The sequence below is a fragment of the Monodon monoceros genome, unplaced genomic scaffold (assembly GCF_005190385.1).
Source record: "Monodon monoceros isolate NGI ecotype Baffin Bay Population unplaced genomic scaffold, NGI_Narwhal_1 Super_Scaffold_22, whole genome shotgun sequence".
Classification (NCBI taxonomy): Eukaryota; Metazoa; Chordata; class Mammalia; order Artiodactyla; family Monodontidae; genus Monodon; species Monodon monoceros.
The window spans coordinates 94,131,412-94,147,101 of NW_021703779.1; the positions used below are offsets into that span (position 1 = coordinate 94,131,412).

The 15,690-nt window shown below is 39.1% G+C and overlaps 2 protein-coding genes across 2 annotated transcripts in view; one reads left to right on the forward strand and one right to left on the reverse strand.

Moving 5' to 3' along the window:
- TRPC5 (transient receptor potential cation channel subfamily C member 5) overlaps nt 1-15,690 on the reverse strand; it is a 133,514-nt gene that overhangs the window by 83,800 nt on the left and 34,024 nt on the right. The window lies entirely within an intron of this gene.
- Nucleotides 10,724-11,051, forward strand: TRPC5OS (TRPC5 opposite strand). The gene is given in 2 exon segments (XM_029241179.1): nt 10,724-10,885; nt 10,887-11,051. Coding segments are annotated over 2 exon segments (327 nt in total).

Sequence of the window (15,690 nt, forward strand, 5' to 3'; positions counted from 1 at the left end):
GGGATCACTCTGGCTGTTGTATTGAGAAGAGACTGGAGTGAGGCAAAGAGAATCCTGTTAGGAGGCTGTTGAAATAATCAAAGTGACAGGTGGATGACGGTGGCTCACAATGACAGGTTGTTAGATTTTGGATATATTCTGAAGGCAAAGCCAACAGGGTATCCTGGTGGATTGGATGTGGATTGTGGGAAAAAGAAAAGAGCCAAAGATAAACTCAAGCTCGTATAGCCTGGGTAGTTAGAAGGACAGAGTTGCTATCTACTTCAGATGGAGAAGGCTATAGGTGGAGTAGGTTTTGGAGGGAAGACCAAGGACCCAGTTTTGGAAATATTGAGTTTTAGATATCAGAAATCATTGTGAAGGCACTTAGATACACAAGTATGAGATTCTGGAGAAGGGTCTGAGCTAGCTAAATAAATTTGGGATTCATTGGTAGATAGGTGTTATTTACAGCCTGTATGAAATCATCAAGGAAGCGACTATAGACCAAAAAGAAGAGGACTTGGAGAGTGGTCATGTCAGATGCTGCCTATAGGACAAGCAAGATGAGAACTGGGAATTAACCACTGAATTTAGTAGTGTGGAAGTCACTGGCAACTTTGACAAGGGTAGTTAGGTGGAGTGGCCATTATATTTAATTAAACGTATGTTTGGGCTTCCCTGGTGGCACAGTGGTTGAGAGTCCGCCTGCCGATGCAGGGGACATGGGTTCGTGCCCCTGTCCGGGAGGATCCCACACGCCGCGGAGCGGCTGGGCCCGTGAGCCATGGCCGCTGGGCCTGCGCGTCCGGAGCCTGTGCTCCGCAACGGGAGGCCACGACAGTGAGAGGCCCGCGGACCGCAAAAAACAAAACAAAACAAAACAAAACAAAAAAAAACGCAAAAACAAACCGTATGTTTTAGAGCAGAAATATTTAACCTGGTAATATCAGTCACAAGAGATGAGAGATTTTGTTCTTGTTGAGCAAAACTGCCTTGAGAATCCCCTGCCTCTAGGTAATACTAAAAAGGAAACCCTGTAAGGAATCCTATCAGGACAACTCCATCCAGTCCTTTGCTTGAGCAGCATGCTGGTCTGCTATTGGGAGGGCTCTCGCCAGAGGACAGGGCTGTGGCCCTGGTGTGCTTTTCTTTTTCTTTCTTTTTTTTTTGCGGTACGCGGGCCTCTCACTGTTGTGGCCTCTCCCGTTGCAGAGCACAGGCTCCGGACTACACTTCAGGCTGCCCATTGGTTATTCCTCCCACACATTGCAAGCTGCATGGAGAAGGCCCTCCGCTTGGTATTATGGCAATGAAGAGCTCAGAGCCAGAGTGAGCAAGGGCTTCAAAGGGGAGAGTGAAGTAGGCCAGGAAGATCCACTAATCCTCAAGGAGTCCCTACGTGCCTGGTCTTACGTCTTCCGAAAGGGTTATGTGTGAATTAGAGCCACAAGACAGTCTTGCTCCCTCACATCTTTATCCAAGTGTATAGTCATGTTGGTTCTAACTATGAGATGACACATCTCTGGTACTTCCTTCCAGTTTCTGTAATGCGTGCAGTTGTCTCACCCTGACTGCCCCCTCCACCTTCCAGGGATCACTAGTCAGTACCCAGGATGCACCACAACCTGTCTCCTGGATCCCAGAATTTTCTCCAGAACAATTATATTAGCTAGCATTTATGAAGAACTTATTATATACCAGGCACCATTCTAAACTCGTTGCATGTGTTAACTCACGTAATTCTCACAACTTTTATTATCTTCATTTTACAGATGAGGAAACTGAGGCAGAGTAGTTTAGCAAACGTCTAGTTAGTAAGTGAAAAATTTATAATTCAAATATAGATCTGTTTGACACAGATCCTACTATTACAACCACTAGCATCATTTTACCGTGTCTCTCAAAGAAAATATACAAACAAACAAAAACAATTTTCCTTTTTCCCTCTCAGAAAGCTGAGGGAAGACTCGGGAATAAAATCCCTTTTCCTTTTACCTCGCAGTTTTGTTTTTATTTCCCTTATATCAGACCTCACCTTCTGCACTGGTAATATTTAAAAGCCAAGAATCTTTCTAGAAGCATTACAGCTCTTTTCAGGCTCTCTGGGAGCCTGTGGGTTTCTCATAACAGCCGAGATTCAGGGACAGGCCGGTGCAGAGTCCCACCAAGTCAAGATGGGGTTGCTGTCCTCATGTCTGAAGACTGAGGAAACTATTTGTCTGTCTAGGAAAATAACCAAGAGATATATTTTCAAAAGTGGCTGTTTTTCTCCAGTGACGAAGTTGTTTTTCTGAAGGGTAAGCAAGAATCTGTGATTCTCTCTGCAGCAGTGAGCAACTTTGGAGGAGGAAGAAAGTAATTCAGTAGATCTGGTCTAAATTGACCATAAGGACATTTCCTACCCTCCATTTTTTCAGTTTCTGTTTTGAATTTTTCATATATTTTCAAGAAGGGGCCATGTTTAGCTCTTCAGCCACACAATTCTTTCCTTTCTTTCTTGATAAATTAAATATGGTTCATGGGGATTTTAAATGTCAGATCCTATAACAGGCAAATGCCTTATTGCACACAGTTTAAAAAAATTTTTTTTAACGTAAAGGATGGTAGCTTTTATTTTTCTTAAAAAAAAAAGTTTAAAGGGTGGATCCTGTTGCTTTGTTCATTGTAGCCCCTCAGAGAGCTCCTGCTATGTCAAAATTATAAAATTTGCCCTTTGGGAACAAGGACCTCTTGATGTTTCCTCAGGGGTGGGGAGGGCAATGAGAAGTAGTGTCTCGGGGGGTGTTTTTATTTTATTTATTTATTTAATATCTTTATTGTAGTATAATTACTTTACAGTATTGTTGGGGGTGTTTCAAAAAAAACCTGTGTTGAATGCATGTATCCAGATGGTACTGCAGCATTAGAAATGGGAGCATTGTTAAAAATTTTACTGTTTGTAAATAGGAAGATGGCACCTATACTCACCAAAGGCCCATTTTAATCTCTCCCATATAACTGCCTCTCTTCCCATTGGATATGAACTAATTTACCTTGCCTGATGCAGAGAAACTTATCAACTATAAACATAGACCCAGAGGATTTGGATTCCTTTGCTCCTTTTCCACCCTACTGTTAGACACTTATTGCCAGTTTGCCAGCTACGAGCATCACAAAATAGCAGGGTAGGACTGTCTGCTAAAAGAAAAATGGTGGCTTTTGATTAGTTGTGCTGACAAAAATGTTATAAGAGTGAGATTAATAAAAGTCTACGGGGTTAAAGATTCTAGTTATCAGATAGACAGCATGGCCTCTGCCCCAGCCGTCTTTCTGAGCTACTTATAAGATGTGGCTTATCTCATCTTCTGTCAATTTACAACTCCATCCAGCTACAAGGGTCTCTTGCTTTACTTAGCTCTGCCATGAAGTAGGCCAAGGACCCTTCTCTGTACCTTCAGACTTCATTCCATTTCCATTCTGTGATGACCAGCTTGCTGAACCCTGACAAGACTCTCATCACTGTCTTGCTGTCCTTACTGGTTTTATAGGAAGGAAACCCAAAATTTAAAAAAAGAACAATTTTTTGAGCTATAGCATACATAAGGTGAAATACATCAATTTTAAGGGTACAGCTGAATGCTTTAAAAAAAAACATACGTAATTATATTGACAGAATATTTCCAGCATCCCAGAAGGCTTCCTCACATTTCTTCCCAGTCAATAACCACCCGCCCCCCACAAGACGTAACTACTACATTCACCTTTGTTCTACAGATACATTTGCCTGATCTTAAATTTCATATAAATGGAATTATATGGTGTGTACTTTTAGGCATCTGGTTTCTTTCAACATTCTCGTACATGTATTTTTGTGGACATTTGTAATCTTTTATTTTATATACTTAGGAGTAGAATGACAAGGCCATTCAATAGAGGTATGTTTAGTTTTAGTAGATACTGCCTAACAGTTCCAAGGAAGCTGTACCAGTTAACACTTTCACCAATAATGTATGAGAGTTCCAGTTGCTCCATGTTCTTCTCAGTGCTTGGTATTGTCAGTTTTTTTTCTGTTTTTTCAATTTTAGCTATTCTGGTGGGGTTTTGTGTGTAATTTGCATTTTCCTCATGAGCAATAATGATGAAACTCTATTCATATGTTTGTAGGCCACTTGAAAGTTCTCATCTGTGAAGTGCTATTCGATTCTTTGTTCTATTTTTAAAAATTGGACTGTTTTTTTTTCTTATTGATTTGAAGTTTAAAATATATGTATATATTAGATACAAGTCCTTTGTTAAATATATGTATTGTGAATATTTTCTCCCAATCTGTAGTTGGCCTTTTCACCCTCTTAAGGTGCCTTTTGATAAATTGAAGCTCTTAATTTTAATGAAATCCAATTTATCAATCTTTTTTCATAGTTAATGCTTTTGTGTTGAATAAGAAATCTTTAACTACTGAAGGTCACGAAGATATTTGCCAATGGTTTGATTTAGAAGATTTACTGTTTTACCTTTCATGTTTAGGTCTATGGTCCATTTCAAATTATTATCATTATTATTATTATTATTATTATATCCAGTGTGAGGTAAGGGTCATGGTTCCACTGATTTATTTGTTTGTTCTTGTGTCAGTACCATGCTGTCGTATAACTGTAGCTGCATAGCTAGCCTTGATATCTGGTAGTATATGTCCTCCAATTTTGTTCTTCCTTAAGATGTTTTGACTATACTAAGCCCTTTATATATCCTTATACATTTTAGAATCACTTTGCCTAAAATGCCCTTTGGGGATGGTTTTGAGCTTATTAATTCATTAGCCTCCCCATGTCCTCTCAACTTCAAAATTGTTTGAGGGAGAGACAAGTAGTGTATTTGTGGCAGTCTCCCTCCCTCTAGTGAGAATTTGTCTCCAAAGTACCGCGAGGCTTGGGAGACTTCACTCAGACTTTTCCACGCATGTGCTAGGCTAGAACTCAGCTAACTTCAGGTGAGGAAAATTAGCCCTGCATTTCAGGCTTCTCAAATTTCCAATCCATTATGCTAGCCTCAACCTTTATGCAGATTTCTCATTTTCCTCAGTAGACTCCCTCTGCCTTGGTGCCAAACCTCGTCTTCAACTTGTGCCCAGAATTAGCAAATGTCTCCGTGAAGAGAAAAAGTCTGTGATTATCAGCATTCTTACGAAAGACTCTTCACTCTCTGAAATTTTAGTTCATCTTGTCCTTGTTTCCACAGATCACAGATATCTTATTAATTTTGTAGTTTATCATTTTGTTGTTGTTTTTTAGTTGTGACAGGAGCATTCACATCCCATTTGAAAGCGAAAGTCCAGTAAACATTTGATAGGCATAACCTTGACCCTCTCATCCATCTTGGCTCTATCACAGGTGAGTAGTTTATGAGTGGGCCAATTCAGTAGGTCAGGGGAAGGGCAGGTAAAATGGACACAACATTCCTGTCACAGATGATGGAGATTGCTGAGGGGACTGAGCTGGCTCTCTCCATCCCTCTGCTTTGGGACTCACAGTCAACTTGGAATTTAGCCAGTTTCCAGGGATGGGAAATGAGATTAACATTTTGAGTTCTATTCCTGCTTAGAATGCGATGTCAGCTCTGGCCTGAATAAGGCAAATTTTCCTCCTATAGGCACCTGAATTTGTGCCCTCTGGCACAGGACTTTAGGAATCATACCTGGGCTGACTTCCAATTCTGTGTCTTCACTTACCATGTGGCGGTGGGCAATTTATTTAATTTCTCTGTTCCTCAGTTTTTTCATCTGTAATGTCACAGGGTTATCAAGTGGATTAAATGTACTAATATTAAAAAAGAAAGTACCCGAAGTGTAATAGATTTTCAATAAATGTGAACATTTATTAGAATACTTATGGCCATGTCATCTCATCTGAAATATAGTTTTTGAGGCTGGGGATCATGCTTGGTCACCTTTTGGGGGTGAATAAAATTTACATACAGCGGGATGCACAAATATTAAGAGCACCATTCAGTGAGTTTTGAAAAATGCGTAATCTTGTATAAACCATCACCTCAGAAAGTTCTCTTAGCCTCTTCCAGTCAGTTTCCACTCCCCTAGATGCAATTGCTATTTGGATTTTTCCACCGTAGATCATTTTGCATTTTCTAGAATTGTATATGAATAGAATCGTACAATATATACTCTTTTGTGTCTGGCTTCTTTCATTAAGTACAATGTTTTTGACATCCATCCATGTTGTTATCCCTATCAGTAGTGGCTTTCTTTTTATTGCTGATTAGTATCATATTGTATGAATATATCACAGTTTGTTTATCCATTCTCCTTTTGATTGACATCTGGGCTCTTTCCACTTTTTTTGGCTATTATGCATGAAGCTGCTATAACCATTCTTATAAAAATCTTTCTGTGAACTTTCATTTCTCTTGGGTAAATGCCTCAGAGTAGAATTGCCAGGACTGGATAGGTGCTTGCCTGGTTTTATAAGAAATTGCCAGACGTTTTCAAAGAGGTATCATTTTATACTCCCATAAGCATGTGTGAGAATTCTGGTTCCTCTACCTCTTTGTCAACGTTTGATGTTGTCAGTCTTTAATTTTAACCAGTCCAGTGAGTGTATTGTGGTATCTCATTGTGATGTTAATTTGCATTTCCCTGATGACTAATGATATTGAATATGTTTTCATGTGTTTATTAGCTATTTATTTTTCTTCCTTTGTGAAATGTTTGTTCAACTCTTTTGCCCATTTTTAATTGGTTTGTTTGTCTTTTTATTATTGAGTTGTAGGAGCTCTTTATATATTCTGGTTACAAGTTCTTTGTCAGATATATTTTTTGTGAGTATTTTCTCTGTCTGTGCATTGCCTGCTCATTTTATTAACCATGTGTTTTGATGAATTGTTTTATCTTTGTACCCCCTGCTATCCATGAATATTTTGGGTTTTTTTTTTTTTTTTTTGTGTGTGTGTGTGTGGTACGCGGGCTTCTCACTGTTGTGGCCTCTCCCGTTGCGGAGCACAGGCTCTGGACGCGCAGGCTCAGCGGCCATGGCTCACGGGCCTAGCTGCTCTGAGGCATGTGGGATCTTCCCGGAGCGGGGCACGAACCCATGTCCCCTGCATCGGCAGGCGGACTCTCAACCACTGCGCCACCAGGAAAGCCCTATGCATGAATATTTGACACGATAATATTTACTGAATGAAAGAGTTAAAAGTTGTTCCTCCCTCCCTTCTTCCCTTCCTTTCTTTCTTTAACAATACTTACCAGTTACCTACTATGCAGCAGCCTTTCTTCTATGCCTTGGATATACGGCAGAAAACAAAACAGACACGCTTCCTAATCTCATGGAACTTCATTTTAGTCTGTATGTATGTGGGGTGGGGTGACAGACAGAAAAACAAATGAATAAACAAGAAAATATGTGGTGATTATAGGTACTATAATGTAAAAATGCGCTGTATGCAAAACGAGAAAGGGATGATCAAGAGGCTTTTTCAGGTTGGAGGGTCTGAAATCTGAGGAGATGATATTTAAGCTGAGACCAGAATGACAAGAAGCCATTTTTTTTTTCTGGGGGAAAGGGATTCTAGGCAGAAGGAACAGCTAATAAAAGGGTCCTTAAGGTGAGTTGGGGCTAGGTGCAAACTATCCAAAATACACCTTTAGGCAAACACCTTAGGTTCAGGGTTTGGCTGCTTTGGAAATTATCGTAACTGGAATAAGCTGATGCTATACTCTTACTATTTCCTAGCACTGCAGTACTCGCTAATTTCTCAACACCCTCCCTGCCCTCGCCCCATCCCCAGCTCCTAGGTTCCAAGATGCTTTGAAGATAGGAATTGTGGATTAGCTAACACAGTGGTCAACAGGGTTAAGGCTAGGTCAGGAATGTTTTTTTCCCCATCAAAGGTGACCAAGAGATAGAAAAAATAAACCAAGGGTTGCATAAATAATTGATAACTACATTTGTCTTTATAAGATAGCAACATATGAAGTGTTCTACCTCTCTGCTTTTTACATTTAGATTGTGTCTTGTAAAACTCTGTAAATACATCTATTTGATTAATGGACTATGAGTTGTTTCTAAATTTTGGCCAGCTTAGGGAGAGTTGGAAGAAAAGATGATGGGAAGGGGTAGTGTAAGATGGAGATACAGAGAGAATGAAATAGAATGAAACACATAGGTGAATAAGTGGAGGTGTATTGACAAAGAAGATTAATAACAGAGTCCTAGAGGGAGGTAGAGAAGCTGAGAAAAGAAACTGGGTGAAAGGGAAGCCAGAAGTTAAATAGGTTTTGTGTGAGTATGTTCCTATTACCCTCTTGTGCCCTTGGGCTATGGGCACTGTAGTAGTTTATTGCTTCCTTTGAAAAGTTTGATGGTGCTCTCTACTACTATTTAACACACACCTTACTTCTGTGTCTTTCTTCTGATGAGCTGATTCATGCTCTACATTAATGCCAAATTCCTCTCATGATTTTTTACCATCATTTCCTTCCACTAGATTGCTTTTTCTCTAATCAAAAACAGAGATCCTGTGAGTTAATAAACTGCCATGCATCTAGTACCGATTCTCCCATGTTTCAGATGGAAGTTGCCTCCAACCAAAATCATGCCTTCTGGTTATTATGGTTAGGACCCTTATCATCAGGGCAAACTCCATGTCTACTGTCAGGATTCTGGGCAAAAAAAAAAAAGTGAGGTTCTGATAGGACTTATGCTAGGTGAAGATAGTATATAACTGAGTGGGTCAAACCATACCCTGTGGAAACTAGCAAGCTCCATGTGAAAATCACAGACCATCTGGCGGATGATTTGCTCTACTCCAATAAAGGCCTAAGGAGTACAAGTCGCTGTGGTAAAGCTTGTGGCTTGCTGGGCCCCACTCTGGTCAGAACTGCTGGAAACAGGGCAAAGATAGATTTGGCAGTATCCTAAAAGAGGGAGGTGGATGGTTGCTTCCTAATACTCTCCACTGGGAAAAACTTGACTGAGGCTGGAGAGAGGAAACCAGCTCAATTTGCAGGACGGGTAGCTAGAAATTTAATGTGTATATATGCCCAAGAAAACAACTGGCCAAAAGAACATAGCTGCACTAGTCAGCTGTGGACTTGAGATATATATTCTAATAAATAGAAAATTACAGACTGTCCTACTGCAGGAAAAAACAATCTGGTGAAGGGAGATATGAAGAGAAATCAATGAAAGAAATTTAGCAATTCATGTAGGACGTGTACCAGCTCATCAGAATGGAAAGACAGAATAATCTATTTAGAATAAGAGAGGAGACAATCTGACCCCCGCCAAAACTAATACAGACTCTGCAGTCTTGGGAACTCCAAGTCTCAACTCAGGTCCCTTTTCAGTTCAGTTTAAGGTTGCAGATTGGGCATGTGAAAGCTCAGGGCATGTGGACATGAATATTCTAGGTAAGCAGAGAAGAAAGAGTGGACAAAAAAAACTATGAATCAAAGAAATGAGTAAGCAATATGAGCTATGTTGAATTACTAAAATCTTGAAGCCTCAACAAACTCATTTTTAAGGGGAACGGGGGACGGTAAACCAGACAAATGTGATAGGTAGATTATATTGGGCCATTCTCTAGATTTTTAAACAAGGAATATTACCTTAAAGAGGTATAAACTTAGGAATAGGGCTTGTAGAGCACACAGACATACAGATGAGAATAGTATGACCATGGCTTTAGACAAATTTAGGAGAAATAGCTGCTAGATATGGAATATTGGCAGTGATAGGAAATGACCAAAGAACTAATTTTATAACAGAAGTTATATAAAATTTGGGAAAAGACAGAGAATGTGGGACTCTCATTTACCATAAATTCCCCAGACTGCAGGGGCAATCGGAAACTTTCATGAATGAATTATTAAAAACACAGAAAGAACTTAGCAGCACCAGATATAAATGGAAATGAGGCAAAGGTACTAATAAAACAGGATTAATTGAAAGACTCTGAGTGTATGTATCCTCCTCAACAGAGATGTTCAAGAAAGATAGACAAACTACCTATGCTCACTTTGTTCTCAAATCCCATAAGAGGTAAAGACCACGAGAAGTGTAAAGGGGACTATGAGTAGTAGAGCCTCATAAGGCCATCAAAAAACGAGGAGTAGGGCTTCCCTGGTGGCGCAGTGGTTGAGAGTCCACCTGCCGATGCAGGGGATGCGGGTTCGTGCCCCGGTCCCGGAGGATCCCACATGCTGCGGAGCAGCTGGGCCTGTGAGCCACGGCCGCTGAGCCTGCGCGTCCGGAGCCTGTGCTCTGCAACGGGAGAGGCCACGACAGTGAGAGGCCCGCGTACTGGAAAAAAAAAAAAAAAAGAAGAAAAAAACAAGGAGCAGTAGCTAGGGGTACATTTTCAACGTTATCCTATAGCCAGAAACTGTATGATGGAGAAAGGCTCAAGGATACTAACTTTATATTTCTCTTTTCTATTATTAGATCTGCTTTTCTGTTTTCTCTTGGCTGTGGCAATCTGTCTGATGGTCATTATAATAGCAGTTCACTACCAACACAAACAAGAGAACCACATGTAAATTTTGTGGAAGGTTCACCAAATTTATCAAAAAGTACTGTAGGACCACTGGCCTCATTCTGTACTTGATCATCATCATCATCATATCAACAGCCTCATTTCTCAACCAAACCAACCACAGAACCATTGCCAGCCCCATAGGATCCATTGTCACCAAGAGCCCATTTACTACAACTTTTAGTAATATTTTATCTACTGAGGAAGGCACAGAGGAATGGAGTCTGTGTCAACCCCTGTAGTAGTTGGTGGACTTGTTGATTGTGTAGCCCAGCTAATTAGAATAGCTGAAGATCTTCTACGGTTGATTTCACAAGAACCAGTTCCTTGTGAAGAGCAAGATGACAGAGCAGAACAGATAGAAACAGATGCACCTCTTTCCCGAGGAAGCTTCACTACCAGACCTTGCTGATCTCCCAGACTTAGAATCGATACTTACACAAAGAGAAGACGAAGACTTAACCTTTGATACAGATCAACCTATGTTAGACACAGAATTATATGAAGAAGTACTCTCTAGTATTAACAATGACTTAAGTAGATAAAACCTCATTTGCCTCCACCAGCATGTGAAAACTGATCATTTCTCTGTGTCAAATATATTCTAATTTTTCGGAATGTTAGCAAAAACAGTTTTTCTCCTAGTTCTGCCCAGGTTCATTACTAATCTGTTATAGAACAAGCACTATTTGATTTGCTTCTGGCAGAGGCTGGTCTCTTTTCTTCTTTGTATTTATTTATACGAAAAGCTCTGACTTTAGCAATAGGGTTCTTTCTTTACCTGTACTTGTTCTCCTGTTAGGATTCCTGATAATAGGAGCAAACACTAGCAAAGAAAAGAAACTCCTTACCTAACAATAGAGTGAAGACCTGATGAACTCTATCACATCTTGGGACCCAATTTCACCATTCTACAATGAGTGGAAACTAAAAGGGGAATATCCTCCAGGATGGCAGTATAGTGAATACATTCACATTAATAGGACAATATTGGGGCACTTTTACTTGAAAAGATAGAACTACTTACTAGGCCTTTCGGACAGAATGTGTCAGCCAAAGGATGCTGTAGCAGACTGGGGGAAATAATTCTAAAAATCAGCCATCTACCAGATAATAAAACTGCAGAAAGCTTTACAGATAACTTTTGCCAGGGAGAAACCTTTGAAAAAGCTGAGGCCAGGAAGTTCCAATACAGGACTGTTCCCTCAAATGCTGACCCATATCACAACTACTCTGCAACATTGTTGCTCAAATGGAAATGGCAAGTTACACCAAATAACAACCGGAGAGAAGTACTAGTACTAGAAGGGCTAGACAAAGCCCTAACAAGGACTATTTGCCTATGGAAAAGTCAAACACTTATGGCATAGGCTTAGAGATGATGGTCCAGAAGTAGAAGCAGATAAAGTACACCTTCTTGGGTATAACTACATTTATAAAGAATAGCTGATAGGCTTATTATAAGGGAAACTGCTTCAACCTTGACAGAAATCTTTACTACTGAGAAATGGGAACAATAATGATTTTAAACAAAATGTGGACTGGTTATACCCACAGTAATTCTACAGCTACCAGAGGGGGGAAATGCAATAGTTGGAAGACCCCCATATCAAAACAGAGAGGGACTAAATACACATTCAGGAAATTCACTGATCATACTAATTGCATGCCATAGGGTACCCTTACTTCCATTTGGAAGAATAGCTACCGTTCATACAAGCCTGTGGACGTTACGGTCCTTCTTCCTAGAGAATGGCCTTTGCATCTTACAATATGGGCAACAACTAGGTAAAGACATAGAAGTATACCATTAGACAAAGTGATATATGAAAATTGTGAAGAAATGACATGTAGAAGTCAATCCACATTCGTGGGAAACCAGATTATACCAATTTACATAGAGTCCTAAAGTATATTATAGTCAAAGGGATTAAAAAGACTTTTAGTACAGATGGCTTCAGAGCTAACCAACATGACAGATGCTGCATCTAATACTAAGTGAGCTCTGTATACACAGATTATTAGCTACCTTTAAAGGTAAATGGGGAAAATTATAGACTATATAACCAGGTCTTATTTGGATGAGCAGTAGCGGGAGAAACATAAGTCAGTTTTGCCGCTGAATTTCAGGATAAGTTTATTTAACAAATTTAAGAAAGAGATAGCTAATAGCCAAGGCATGGAAGCAACCTAAATGTCCATCGACAGATGAATGAATAAAGAAGATGTGGTGGGAGGGGGATGAGGGAGGGAAGGACTGGGAGTTTGGGATTAGTATATGTAAACTATTACATATAGGATGGATAAACAACAAGGTCCTACTGTGTAGCACAGGGAACTATACTTAATATCCTGTGATAAACTGTAATGGAAAATATATAAAAAAGAATGTCTCTATGTGTGTAACTGAGTCACTCTGCTGTACAGCAGAGATTGGCACTACACTGTAAATCAACTGAACTTCAATTTAAAAAAATTAAAAAAAGAATTACAGTAAAAAAAAAGATGTGGTATATATATATATACACACACACACACACACACACACACACACACACACACACACACACAATGAAATACTACTCAGCCGTAAAAAAGAATGAAATAATGCCATTTGCAGCAAAATGGACGGACCTAGAGATTATCACACTAAGTGAAATAAGCCAGAGAAAGACCAGTGTCATATGATATCACTTACATGTGGAATCTAAAAAAAAATGATACAAATGAACTTATTTACAAAACAGAAACAGACTCACAGACATAGGAAACAAATTTATGGTTACCAAAGGGGAAAGAGGGTGGGGGAGGGATAAATTAGGAGTTTGGGATTAGCAGATACAAACTACTATATATAAAATTGATAATCAACAAGGTCCTACTGTATAGGACACAGAAGTATATTCAGTATCTTGTAATGACCTGTAATGAAAAAGAATATATATGTATTACTGAATCAGTTTGCTGTACACCAGAAACTAACACAACATTGTAAAGCAACTATACTTCAATAAAAGTTAAAAAAAGATTGCTGTATCAAGAAAAGCTACAGACTCTTTTTTTTACTTTTTTTTTTACACAGACTCTTACATTTTTTTTTAATTGAAATATAGTTGCTGTACAATATTATATGTTACAGGTATACAATATAGTGATTCCCAATTTTTAAAGGTTATACTCCATTTATAGATATTATAAAATATTGGCTATATTCCCTGTGCTGTACAATATATCCTTGTAGCTTATTTTACACCTAATGGTTTATACCTCTTACTCTTCTACCCCTATCTTGCCCCTTCCCTCTCCCATCTCCCCACTGGTAACCACTCTATATCTGTGAGTCTGCTTCTGTTTTTTTATATTCACTAGTTTGTTGTATTTTTAGAGACCATTTTGAAAATCAGAAGAACTTATGGAGCTACTGAAAAATATTAGTATGGGAAAGTTTCACAGTACACTGCTACGTGGGAAGATTGATAGAGTAGGTGAGGATCCAGGAGACTCAGAGGGGTGAACAAAGACACAAAGAGTAGAAATAAAAGTTATATTACAAGCAACTACTGTGGATAATTACAAGCCATACCAGACAGCAGATTGAGGGACTTTACTGCTGCAATAACTGGACAAACTGAGCCTTACTTGCCCAGGGTAGGCCACTCTATACACTATGTCCAAAGTGGTAAATAATAGATGCAGTGCAAAGGAACTATGCCGATTAACCTAAATAGAGCAGTGGGAAAACAAGAAGTAACCATTTATCCCACCATTCCAATAGGAGCAGTTTTATAAGGAAAAATAGTGATTAGAGTTAAATAAGGAAATCTATATATGTAGCAACCAAGAAGAAGAATAACAGAGTACCTGGATAAAAGTTAAAAGATAGAATCTATGCTTTAATTAAAGGTTTAGAAACAGTCAGGGAAGATATACACTCTCCACTAGAAATTTGGACTTCAGGAAATTGGGCTATAACTTTGTGTCAAAATGAAACTCAAGGCATAAATACTTGTGCAAGATCAGGAAACATATCCAAGGAGAGAACATCAATCAGCTATGAATTCTATTTGATGAGCAATTTAACTGTAAATGGAAAGATCTGGTACACCTCAAATAAGATGGATACTGAAGGGTAGCTATTCTTCCAAGTAGAACTCTAGAATATGGACTTCATAACAATTCCACAACAGATTAGTGAGCCTGTTAAAATTGTTAGTAGTAATGAGAGAACACAATCAACCATACTTACTCAAGCAAGTCATCAAAATACATCAAAAGAAATCTGTGAGACTACTCCAGACATTGAAACAAGATAAAGCTTGAACCAGCCTATAAAACACGTAATAGTCAACATGGTCCTTAGGTGTCAAACGGGAAGATGCTACAACAGTGTAATATGTGGAACTATCTAGCCTCTTGGCTAGATGGGTTCACCTGGAAAGATTATACTATAATGGCACCTCGGGATTAGATAAAATATATTGCAATGTTTGCTTTGATTGTGTGATTATATGTTTTTGAATTGTTAAGATGTTACCTTGCTCCAAGCAATGGATTGTTGTATTAAGTATGTTTGCTCTTACAGAACAGAATTAAAAGTAAAGTTAATAGTGATAAGAAATAAGTGCAGGAAGTAAGGACATACTTAGGAATAAGAGCTAGTAGGGAAGGTATTTTTAGGAGAGAGAAGAAAAGTAACAAGTTGTCAACAGTTATGCAGTTTATGGTGGAAAACCATGGTATAGATTTAGTTCCTAATCGCATTTATGAACCAAGCCTTGTTTTTGTCATACGCAAATTAGACAACCCTAAGTTGTTAATATTGATAGAAATAATTGGTTGGCAGTTGACACAGGTCATGCACTTAAAAGCCCAGTTAGAGGAAGATGGATCAACTAACTTGGCAGTCCACTGATTGGATACCTCTGATTGGAATCCTGCGTCTCCCCTCCAGTCCTTTATCCAAACTTTTCTGGATCTTCCTGAGAACAACACCAAAGTCAATTCTTGTATGGCATGGAGGGATAGAGAGGGGGATAGGCTCACCATTCTAAGACAAATTTAAGGTGTGAAAACTAAGGGACATAGGCTGGTAGATTGCAGTGAATTAGGAAGCATCTAATTCTTCATCCCTGTGTGCTTTGGCTAAATGTGTGGGAAGTTGTAACTACATAAGTTGCATTCTTT